This window comes from Electrona antarctica (assembly GCF_951216825.1).
Source record: "Electrona antarctica genome assembly, chromosome: 7".
Lineage (NCBI taxonomy): Eukaryota > Metazoa > Chordata > Actinopteri > Myctophiformes > Myctophidae > Electrona > Electrona antarctica.
The window spans coordinates 39,804,422-39,816,629 of record NC_136812.1 but is presented as its reverse complement, the minus strand read 5'-3'; the positions used below and the strand labels follow the sequence as shown (position 1 = coordinate 39,816,629).

The 12,208-nt window shown below is 39.5% G+C and overlaps 1 protein-coding gene across 1 annotated transcript; it reads left to right on the top strand.

Moving 5' to 3' along the window:
• The first annotated feature begins 467 nt into the window (after positions 1 to 467).
• Positions 468 to 3,602, top strand: LOC306926246 (claudin-1-like). The gene is made up of 4 exons (XM_079505513.1): positions 468 to 853; positions 1,614 to 1,778; positions 2,150 to 2,228; positions 2,517 to 3,602. Exons 1-4 carry the CDS (start codon positions 643 to 645, stop codon positions 2,686 to 2,688), a joined length of 627 nt encoding a protein of 208 aa, XP_079361639.1. The 5' UTR covers positions 468 to 642; the 3' UTR covers positions 2,689 to 3,602.
• The last annotated feature ends 8,606 nt before the right edge of the window (positions 3,603 to 12,208 follow it).

The window sequence follows — 12,208 nt, the reverse complement described above, 5'->3', positions numbered from 1 at the left end:
GCCTTGTATTCTAGATCCTCATTTGAACGTGTAGGCCTATGCTGTATAGCTATATATAGGCTATAAGGCTATTATTATAATTCTAATAATATTAATTATTATTATTATTAAAATTATGACAGACATAGTATCCATCTTCTTTATCCAAATGTAGGCTATAGTCTATAGACCTTCTATAAATTCTAAAATACATTTCAATAATGAATGGTGAATTTAATTGTGAATATTGCGCGCACTTAAAAACAGGGAAATCACCTGACATGGCTTCTGCACATGATCATAACTCTGTGCTTCTGCAGAATTTGACAGAGACATTTATTTAGCCATAATAGACTAGCTACTATACAACAATATATGTGTCATCAAATCCTGGAGATGTGTGTGACGTCGGAACCTCCCCTTCGCCTTGTCTTGGACTTAAAAGTGAGAGCGCAACGCAACAGCTGGAAGATAACGGTAACACTGTTTAGCCAGCCCAGAAGCGAGATTCAAGTTCAACATTTTTTTATCCCACATCAGTCAGTCTGCGACGATATATGCTGGTAACTGGTTAAGTGGGGTCGCTCCTTTTTCCTTCTACATGATTTTTTCATTTTAGCCTAATTCATTTATTTACGTTTTCATCTACCTTGCTTGGATACCATGGCAAGCTCAGCACTGCAACTTCTGGGCTTCGTGCTGTCACTGGGAGGTCTGGGCGCAACTATTGCCGCTACTTGCATGGTGACATGGAAAAGGTTAGAGAGCAATACCTCTGTGAGACAGACCTACCAGGGCTTATGGATGACCTGCTCAGGTTTTAACAACAAAGAGACGAGCTGCGAATTACACGAATCACTCTTTGACCTGCCAAGTAAGTATAGGCTGAGTGAGTGAGTGATTGATTGATTGATTGATTGATTGATTGATTGATTGATTGATTGATTGAAAATTGTATTCACAGTTTGTAGAATGGGTACAGTTCAAACAATATAGTAGGCCTACAGGTCAATACAAAAACTGCTGTAGGCTACTACATTACAGTAGACCTACAACTGGGGATAAAACCAGGAAAAGCAATAAGACTTGTTTACATCAGGGTCCTCCATTTTCCATTCATCAGAACATTTAAAGATGTACAAATATACACTTATGAAAAAAAGTAAATGTCTGATCATTTGTCTTTTAATTGAAATTCCTATGAATGGTAAATTGTGGTAACGTCCTCATGCATCACTGTCACTGAACCTCTGTATTTAAACTTGTTTAGCCGATTTGTATTCATTTGTGTCACTTTATGCTAGTTATTCAACATGGCAAGTTCAAGGCAAATGTTGTATTTATATTGCAAGGTGTAGAACTGTAGATCAGATATAGGCTATCTATCGGCCTATAGTCTACCTGGCCAAGACTGCATTCTTGAACATTGAAACTGCAACATTGAAAACATCTGAAAATAGTAACTGTGCCCTCATAATCAGTCTCGGCAAGAAGAGAGAAAGGACAAATAGAATGATGAGAGAGTGGATGATCGATGGCAGGTATTGGCAGCTCATGTCCTAAAACGAAATTAAATACCACCCGCCCCATCCCCCCCCCCCCCCCCCCCCCCCTCCTCTCTCCCTCACCTGCAGTTGAGGTCCAGGCGACCAGAGCTGTGATGCTGTTCAGTATCTTCCTGGCCTCTGTGGGTGTGCTGGTGTCCACAGTGGGGATGAAATGCACTCGCTTCCTCGATGGGAATGACAAGACCAAAAATGCTGTGGCCATGGCCGGGGGAATCATGTTCATGCTTTCAGGTATAGGTTCATTGAAGTATAAACATACTGTAGTAGACATCATGAAAAAAGCCCTTTGATAATTTCATGGTCAGGCTAGAATTAAATTATGGTTGAAATTAGTTTGCTTGTTTGTTTTAGAAGATTAGGCTGTGTTTTTGCTTTACTTAGGTACAAGAGGAATGGAATGCTGGCCAGAATCAAAGGGGGCTGTTTGCAATGATCTTCTTAAACACAGTCAAGATGTCAACTGGTCAAATTTTTTTTGTGTAACTGGCAGTAGTTTTACAGATTCTGTTGAATAAAACAACCACGCTCAACCAACAAGAGTAAAGCTTTTATTCATTTTTTTATTTATTCATCAAAATAAATAACTTTGCGTTGTCTTCTAGGTGTCTTGACTTTGGCCATAACTTCCTGGTATGTTAGAAAGATCGTCCAGACCTTCTATGGAGCACACCATAAGAATAGGTACAGAACATCATAAACATACACACACTTGCACTTGCATATGTATGCTGTAGTATAGCCTACTGTATATAACAGATTAACATACACATGTGTTAAGTACAAATCCTTCAAAAATGATATCTCACACATGTACATACTACATAAGAGATACACATAAATTCAAATAAGTTTCTTATTGATTGACCTCTATTGCTGGTGTTTAATGCTGACATCTCGTTTGTATCTATGTGCTATGCCTGTGTGTGTGTGCGTGCGTGTGTGTGCGCACGTGGCATCGTTCTCCTGCAGATATGAGTTTGGCAATGCAGTGTTTACCAGCTGGGCCGGTGCAGTCCTCATGTTGACTGGAGGTGTTTTCCTGAGCTGTCGGAGATGCTCTCAATCCAGGCCATTAGTGAACCTCCCCAACCTCCGGCCCAAGTTCCAGCCAACCCCCAACTCTAGTACTGACTATGTCTAGGATATAATAGTGGTCAGCCAAGCCAAGAGAGACATTAGTACAACCACATTCAGACCCAGCCATGCTGCACGCAGAGTGTGTGTTCTGCATTGTTCTTCAGTGATAATATCATTTTTTCCCACTGTGGGATCAAATACAGTAATACATAATATTACTGATGTAGCTACTGCAACTTCAAATTTCAATCAGTGGAGTTTTTATAAATGTTTTTCTTTGATCCACGTAATGGATCAACAGTAAAACTGACGATTAATTAATAAGCTTGTTCATGTGATTCATCAGCAAAGTAATATTGTGAGAATCTTGAAGTGCTGGTTTATACCTTGCTTTTTATTTCCAGTGTAAGGTCCATGCATTAAGTGATTCTACACTACAGTATTTGTAGAATCATACAACATACATATAGTCTTCTATTGCTGGATGCTTGCAATGCATTTGTCCTGTTTACACATATCATTGGTCTGTATGAATAAAAAAGCAGCATGTCACTCACATGAACACGCAGCGTTCTACCGGTATACGCTATATACATAGTATGCCGTGCCGAAATGTTTGAGGGGAAAAAGCGTATACTGTCCGCTAACCATTCAGCCATTGACCAAGCCACATGTCGTGCTGACTCGTGCAGGGAATGATTATCATATGCCCTCTGAAAACACCACTGCTCAAGCCGTACAAATATCAGCAAGGATAGGTTTCATTAGGTACAGCAGTGAAGAGCACAGGATTTGAGATCCTCATTTTACAGTATGCCTTGTTTATATATTGTTCTAATTAGATCATTTTATATTTTCAGTTTTATCATTTGTCAGATTGTTTTTTTTATCATTTGTGCAGACCTTTGTACAGCAGAGTTTAAAAGTTGCTTTTATATATTTTTGAAAACAATAATAAAATTCAATTTTGACATTGTTTTTATTGTTGTTTTGTGCAACCTTGTTTTTCTTATCTTAATCTACTCTCAACAGAAAAATACATTATTTGTTAAGAGGTAACATACAAATTATACTTACAGAATATTTTTGAATTCCCCTTGCTTCTAATTCTTCCAATGTCCTTTTCTGATGATACCACTCTCATGCACTGTGTTCTCTCAAATCTGTCGAACCCCATAACCATGTAGACAGTCTCACCATGGCTCGTGATACTATTCATTCCACCACTTTGACAGAACTCATTTCGAGAATAAAGTACTCAATCATTAACAATAGTATTGTTAATCTTTCTCCTTTTTATATTATGGATTAAACTCTGACATCACTTAAATAATAATACATTTCAGTAGAGATTACATTCATCGAGTGTTAAATTGCTCTTTGATAAAATATAATGTCATTTCCTCCCTTCCCTGAATTATTATCCCTTCTGCCATGCCATAAACAAAACCTTATAACTCTCTCCTTACCTTCCTCCTGTCTTATCTCTCTTGTCTTGTGCTAGCCCTCACGCTTGATCATTATGATCAGAGGGATTTTGTGATAACACTAGCTCAGAGTGATACCATTGCACACATCCCTCCAGGAAATACCTGATGTATAGCCATGACTTCAGGAGTCCACAGACTCCACAGTCAAGGACGCTCATCACCGCAGCCATAATCTGTTCACACTGCTGCTGCGACCACAGTCTGGCAAGCAATACCAGATTATCAGACAAAACATCAGTTTATCTACCCTCCATCAGATCGTTGAAAAAATGCAATGTCTTGTTACTGTTGCCTTTCTATCGACCTGTGTTTCATACTTGATGTTCTTTTTATATACTATTTGTGACTTAATCCACATGACACAGAGGACATCCATTTTAAACCTGCATTTTATGCACTTCATCTGTGTTTCTTCTTCTATATTGTTATTCTCCTATTTTCCCTACTTTTACTTTTAACTGCTGAGAGACTGCACAAACAAGAATTTCACCCACTTTTGCCCACCCACTCTTTGCTGCTACCCTAGTGTTCCCTCCTAAAAGAGATCTTGTATCTCAATGGGACTTCGCCTCTATATAGTAAACAAAGTTTACAAAACTCTACTTCTAATTGTCATAATAAACTTTGACTATAGGCCTAATTGAATGAGTGACCCGAGAGTATATGCACTTGGTAATAAGTTGCTCTGGACAACAATGTCAGCTACTGAAATCATATTAAATTGAAAATTCTATCCATGGAATCAGAAATTATAATGAAGAGCTCTACAGTATGTTACTTTGCTAGACTATTCGGCAGTATTACATTTCCCATAATAGCCTACCTTGAGCCCGGGTTACAAAAGGTGTGTTTATGGGGGGGGGGGGGGGGTAGTTATTATAACACTATGGTTTTCACCTGTAAATGTAGGATACTTTGACTGCCAATGACAACTTTGGCGTCTCTTTTTCCCAATGGCGCTGGATGGGCGCTGTTCGCTAACCTATGGGTCACAATTGGTTTTGGGGGTTCCCGAGACACCACGTGAAACGTAGATCACATGACTGCTTTCCCCAGCTTAGAGCCTGTAGCTTTCAAACGGATTGTTGCGTATGGATCATGACTATTTTCCGATTCTAGCACATCAGTGCACGTCATTTGTGGACACCTGTGCGCAGAATGGAGCGACGCTGAATATTCTATGGTGAAAAACAATCTGAATCCTAGCAGTCAGAAGGCAGTATAACCATTCATTGGTAATGGTTAGGTTATGAGAGATCTGGTGTAACTATAATATTGCTTAATGATGACATTCCATGTAGCCTACTACTTCAGGGAATTTATTTTTGGAAATGTGCTTTGTTTTTTCTCACTAATAAGGAAGTGCTACAGAGTTGAAGACCCTGTGAGGTGGTGATGAGGACTGTCTGCGGGCTTTACCTGTTCAAAAGAAGAAGGATCACCTTAATGAATTGGTCTGTATGAGATTATTAGAATCTTTATTATGTGACCAGTGTGAGACAAGATAACAGCCTTGCAATTCAGAAAGTGTGTGTGTGTGTGTGTGTGTGTGTGTGTGTGTGTGTGTGTGTGTGTGTGTGTGTGTGTGTGTGTGTGTGTGTGTGTGTGTGTGTGTGTGTGTGTGTGTGTGTGTGTGTGTGTGTGTGTGTGTGTGTGTGTGTGTGTGTGTGTGTGACGTGTGTGCCCGTGCAGCGTGCATGGTGTGATGGGCGTCACTGAAAGTGCAGTTCAAAAAGTAAATTTTAGGACGAAATCACCTAATATTTCTTCATGTACAGTATTGCACTTTTCTTAATTAGATATGTCAGTTATCCAACTATAAGTCAATACACAAACTCCAAACTGTTTTATTCTTTGCCATGATGTTGTTTTTTTACACGTAGCCTATGCAATGTTTTGTGAGGATAATTAGGAGATGGGAACTGAAGCTATGGAGCAATGTGATTGGGTGTGTCTGGGGCTTTTCGGTCAAAACTGACTGGTTTAAACAGGACTTGGTCAGCATGCAGTGCAATGATAAATACTTTGTCATGTGCACATGAAAAACTCTGAGAGTGCAGACTGCAGACATGGACCTAGAAATGGTCAGAGATTCTGAACTAGGCAGACAATTACATTTACACTGAGGATGTTATACTATGTAGTCAGGAAAAAGTCCACTTTTACTTTTACTAAAGTAAAAGTAGCAATACCACAATTTAGAAATACTTTGTTACAAGTAAGTCCTAAATAATTGCATAAAAACTTAACTTAAACGCTATATACTTACCCCTTAAGTATAGGCTACCAAAACATTATTACAGCCCCCTCCAGCCCCCACTTCTTAAAACCACTTAAAGTCTATACTAGTTTACCTGCATGGGACCCGGGTGTCCCAGGCCCAGAGTTCTATACTTTACTTGGTGCCCTCCTTTTTCCCTCTACACCAAATCTCTTGGTGGAAAATAGCTGATCTACAAGCTCACAATGCATTGTATTTTGACGCATTGTGATCTGGTAGATTCATGGGGTTTAAAGTACCAAACTTTAAAGAATGGGCCATTCTCATTATGCAGAATGGCCCATTTCACAATTATATAATTGGATTTCAGTAATTAGTAATTTCACGGTTTTAATTACTTTTATGTGCTACCATAACCTTTTTTCGTATTACATCATAATGTATCAGTTGTATGTTTTGTTTTAATCTAAATCTGCAAAGTCACTAGTTACTGACGCCGTCAAATAATTGTATAATAATATTATACAGATTTTAAATATTATTATTATTATAAATTATTCGACAGAAGATACTCATTCAGTGTAAAAGCACATACTGTAGGTAGGTATAGTACAGTGCCGGGATCAATGTACTAAGTTACTTTCCACTCTAGAAGAGTCACGTTCACTTCAATAGTCTACCCCGTGATAATAAACATGAATTAAAAAAATAGTAACACTTGGTGAGATGGCAGTGAACAGCACAATGCTATTGTTAATCTTTCAATAGAGGATAGCACAATATAATTTTTCCACAGCATATTCCCTTGAATCCACCGTAACGCTGAGACGTTTCCTTCCTTTCTTATTTTCAGTGAGCTGGATAAATATTCACTGGAACTGGGAGTGCATTCACAGAAGAAATTCACGTGTGAGAATGTCTACACTCTGTTGTCTCTCAGCCAACATGTCTGTGCTGAGTTGTCTAGTTTTGAAGAGACAGGAGGATTTTGCTGTTCTGCATTATTCCTGAAAGGAGGTCAGTTCCAGATAAAACAAATGTTTGAAACAAATTTTAACAAATGATGTTACTTTGTAAAGGTAATTTATGTGAGAAATGGAAACTATTTTCAAATGGTTTCAAAGTGTATGGTTTCGTAATTATGTTCGCCCCAAAATGTCTTAGTAGTAGTAAAATAAATCTTGTCATCACAACTTACAACACCGGAGAAACGTAACTTACAGTTACAGTAAGTATAAACAAGTAGCAGCTTAAGAATGACTTATTTTCCTCTGATGATAAATGAATGATAAACTTCCGTTAATAGGTCCCAGTGGGCCAATAGAACTATATCCACCCTTCCCTCCCTCTGTCTCCCACCACCCATTCCTGGATATTCATTTCAAATGTGAAAGTAAAACAGAAAGTGGGCAAAATGATAAGAAAACAAGCATGGATTTAATAATATCTATTCAGAGAACCTGATAAAAACCTCTGATAATTATGATAGGTCTAAAGATTTTCACAAACTACCAGACAATTTCAGCGTACCTTTTTATGTGTCTCTATAAAGAACGTTGAACTTTGAAAATGTCATCACATTGATACCTTTACAGTAGTGCTTTCTAAAGTTCTCAAGTTCTTTCTGGATGGTATGATAACAATGATTACTGTTGTAAATCTTCTCAAGTGTTGCTTACCCACTCCCTTCTTCCCAGCTCCATTAAAGAAATGAAAATACTTTACACATTGTGAAGCCAGATGAAAACCGCAAAGGGCACATACATTTGCGCTGCAAACACGCTTGCTGAAATAAATAGTGCAATATATCACCTACGGTAAAAAATAACAAAGATGTACAACATCAAGCTTATCAACATGCAGGCCTGGGGAGTCATCTGAGTACATCAGCATACTGTAGTGTGTAGGTCATCTACTCACACAAATAAGGAAAATAATTATCTTGCTAGCCTGTTTACAAATCATGCAACATTCTCTAAACATGTACTGTAGATGGGGAGAACTTACACACTTAGTTCATTTATTTGAACTATTTAAACTGGCCAGGATGTTTTGACCATTTTACGTTCATCTTATGACAAGGCAATTAATCACCAGAAATACTATTTCATACAGTAGGCTACATCTCTGACCTGCACATACTCTGTACTGTTTATGTATGTACTGTATGTTTGGATTAATTTCCAATTAACCTCATTATCCCTGCCGTTCCTTTGGGGAAATTAAGTGGGTAAATGTGGCAGGTGTAAAGCCCTAGTTATATTTTGTCATGATAGTATAGCTAGAAAATAACAATTCTTTTGACATTGAAAATAAGTTATTTTTGCCCAGGAACACTGTCATAAGAGTAAGTACTGTTGCTGTGTGAGACATACTACAAAATAACATGGCAAAGACATCTACACATGCAGACAAACCCACATGTGTAGTCTACATAGGCACTTGTGTGATGTCTTACATACCGGGCACAGAATGTAATGAATGTAACACGGCATCCTTCAGGTTTATCACACATGTTCTATTTAAAGTTCCGGGCAGTGCAGATCAGCCCAGGGAAACATAGTCCTGATGCATATAATATTATGAAGCAAACACTTTTAAGGTTATACCAGCGACCTCACCCTAAATGGCCGCCTGGGTGACGGCAGACTCCTGAGCAAACGCTGGTGCTTTGGCATGTGATGAGGTCAGATCAACATATGGAATGTCAGAAGAGGTCAGTTCCATATATGGAGATCTAAGGGTTGCAGCGGGGGCAGTGTCTTGAATGTACAGGGTTTGATGAGGTCTGGCCATAATCGCCATATTTTATATGGAGCGTGTCTTGAGTGTACAGGGTTTGATGAGGTCAGATCAACATATGGAATGTCAGAACAGGTCAGCTCCATGTATGGAGATCTAAGGTTGGCAGCAGGGGCAGTCTCTTGAGTGTACAGGGTTTGATGAGGGCCAGGCCTTAATCTTTGGGCCTATGAGAACTCTTTTTCGCCGGCTGCCGGGCGCAGCTTAACTATAACTTTGGAGCTCCATGCTCCATGTGTGTGATTTGGGGCCCTAAAGATGAGTACAAAATTAATATCAACATCTTAATACTGTCCAATACTTCGATAGGGGGGGGGGGGGGGGGGGATATTATGACAACTGTCAAAATATGACAAACTGTCAAACACTTTGTGTTTGAAATAGACACTTGTGCTTTCTAAGGTGTGATTTGGAGCCCTAAAGATGAATGCATAAGTAATATCAACATCTTAAAATGAATACTGTCCAACTGGGGGGTCACACCTTAGAAAGCACGAGTTTCAAACACACAGTGTTTTTGACTGGGGGGCAGTAAACTGCCTGTCATAATTTCTCTCTATCTAAGTTTTGGACAGTATTAAGATGTCGATATTCATCTTTAGGGCCCCAAATCATGGAGCGTGTCTTGAGTGTACATGATTCGATGAGGTCAGATCAATGAATGTCAGAACAAGTCAGCTCCATATATGGAGATCTAAGGGTTTGAGGTCAGATGTGGAGTTGCTGGCCAGTTCCATATCTAGGTGATGATCCAGTCTTCTCCATGTATGGCTATTTGGCTATCCAGGGTTTGATGAGGTCAGTGTCGTGATCTTCATATATGGAGATGGCCATATATGGAACGTGTCACAAGGTGTGACGGACTGATGGCCATTATGGTGGCATGACATGTCACAAGGCGTGAGGGACAGCCATGGTGGCGTGACGGGCGGAACGATGGACAGACTGACAGGTTTTGCAGGTTTTCATATGTTCAATTGAAAACTTTCATATGTTCAATTGTGACCTACAGTATGGTCACAATTACAAACACAGTCACTTTATTTTATTTAAATTATATATAAAGTATGAGTCTAATTATAGCTACTGCCTCCCAGGCTATCTTCAGGCTATTTACATAATAGTCATGAAGCCACCTTACAGTTGACAGTATTGACTGCCATCTGCTGTTGAGATAGCATTTACGCTGCTGGTACTCACATTGGCAGTGACAACAAGACAAAGTTGCTTTCAACATCAACTTTGTGTAAACCAGTGGTAGCTGGCTTACACTGAGATACATGCATGATGAGTGATCAACATATTCGGACATAATGGTCAACCCGGAACTCCATATGGTTGTTTATATGTTTTTTCTTTCTTTCTTTTTTTTTAACTGCGTAAAAGTTTATTTAAAAGTTATTTTTTACTCTCACCCCCCTTGGTTCTCCTGCGGCTCTTTAACCTCCTATACCTAAATAAAGCACAAAATGACAAAATAAACAAAAAATAAAAGAAGGATAAAAAATAAAACTATTGCATGGGGCCTGATGGCTCAGCCAGTTAGTGCACTGACCATAATGTTCTGTGTAAGTTGCTAGGACAGTTTGAATACGTCTCCCCTCAAACTTCATGCATGTCTCTCTTCTCACTTTCTTAAATGTCCTCTTTCTACACTCCTATCTTCTAAATAAAGCATGAAATGACTAAAGTAAATTAAATAAATAAACAAAATGACTGTATGTCACTGCTATATAGAAACCCATCCACTCCTCTTTACCTTCCCACTAACAGCATCCAGTCAGTACTGATTCTCACTCACATGTGTCACCTGTCAGAGAGGGTTCTGATTTCTGTGTTTGTTTCCAGTGTGAGTTCACACACATTTGATAAGGAGAAGGTATGTTCTTCATTTACTTCTGCAGAAACGTTTGTGCCAAAGTGTCCTTTTCAAGAATCAGTTTGCTCTTGTCCTGTAACTGTTCCTCCCTCCTCAATTCCTCATGGAGCGTGATCGCCTCATTTGACCACTAGTTCTCTAGTCAAACATTTCCAGGACCTTGTTCTCTGTTGTCTTCATCCTTCTACTCTGAAAATGGTAAATGGTAATTGGTGCATTTATATAGCGCCTTTATCCAAGGCGCTTTACATAGATTGTGCATTACATTCACCCATTCATACACCGATGGCAGCGGAAACCATGCAAGGCACCAACTAGCACATCGGGAGCAATTAGGGGTTCAGTGTCTTGCTCAATGACACTTCGACAGTAACTCTGGGGGAGCCCGGGTTCGAACTGGCAACCTTGCGGTTACCATCCAGGCACTCTACCCCTGAGCCACCGCCGCCGCGGAGGTATCTGTCCTCTTCCTGAACATCCTCCATCTTCTTTCGTTGTTGATGTCTTCATTCCTGTGCCCCTCAGAGACAAATGTTTGTGACAAAGCATCTTTCTTCTTTCTCATCATTTGAATTCTGTCCTCCCATTTCTTCCTCTCTTCCTTTAAGGCTGTAATTGCCTGGTGGTTCCTTTTCTCATGGGCTTCCACTTGCTCCAGCCGCTTTTCCATTCTCATCTCTCTGGTCTTCCTCTCTTCCTCCAAATCTTTCATCTTCTTTTCTATTAAGAGGAGCCTTTCAATTAGTTTGTCTTTTTCCTCATCCCAATCAGCCAGAAGGGAGATGTTCTCTTCTTCGGTCTTGTCTCTTTTCTGCATATAGAAGTTACCAAACACAAGTGTTGCTGCCGACGACACAACACCAACAGCGAACACGACATGAATACGGAAGACATCAGTCATTTGGAAAAGGTTTGATGCCTTAAACAGAATTAAGGCTGCCTGTGTAAGTACTAATGGGCTCTTGCAGCTCTGACAGTTATTTATACCCCCCAAACTCTCCCAAATTGGTGCATCACAGCTGCACGCTGACTGGACAGTGTATGTGAAGACGTCACAGCTGCTATGGTATCAGAGATAAACATACAGTACATTTCTTACTGTATGTGTTGGCGCCTAATGTGCGAGTCATAAATTAGAACAGTGATTATACATAATTATTATGTATATCCCTCAAATTTTGGGGTGTCTGTC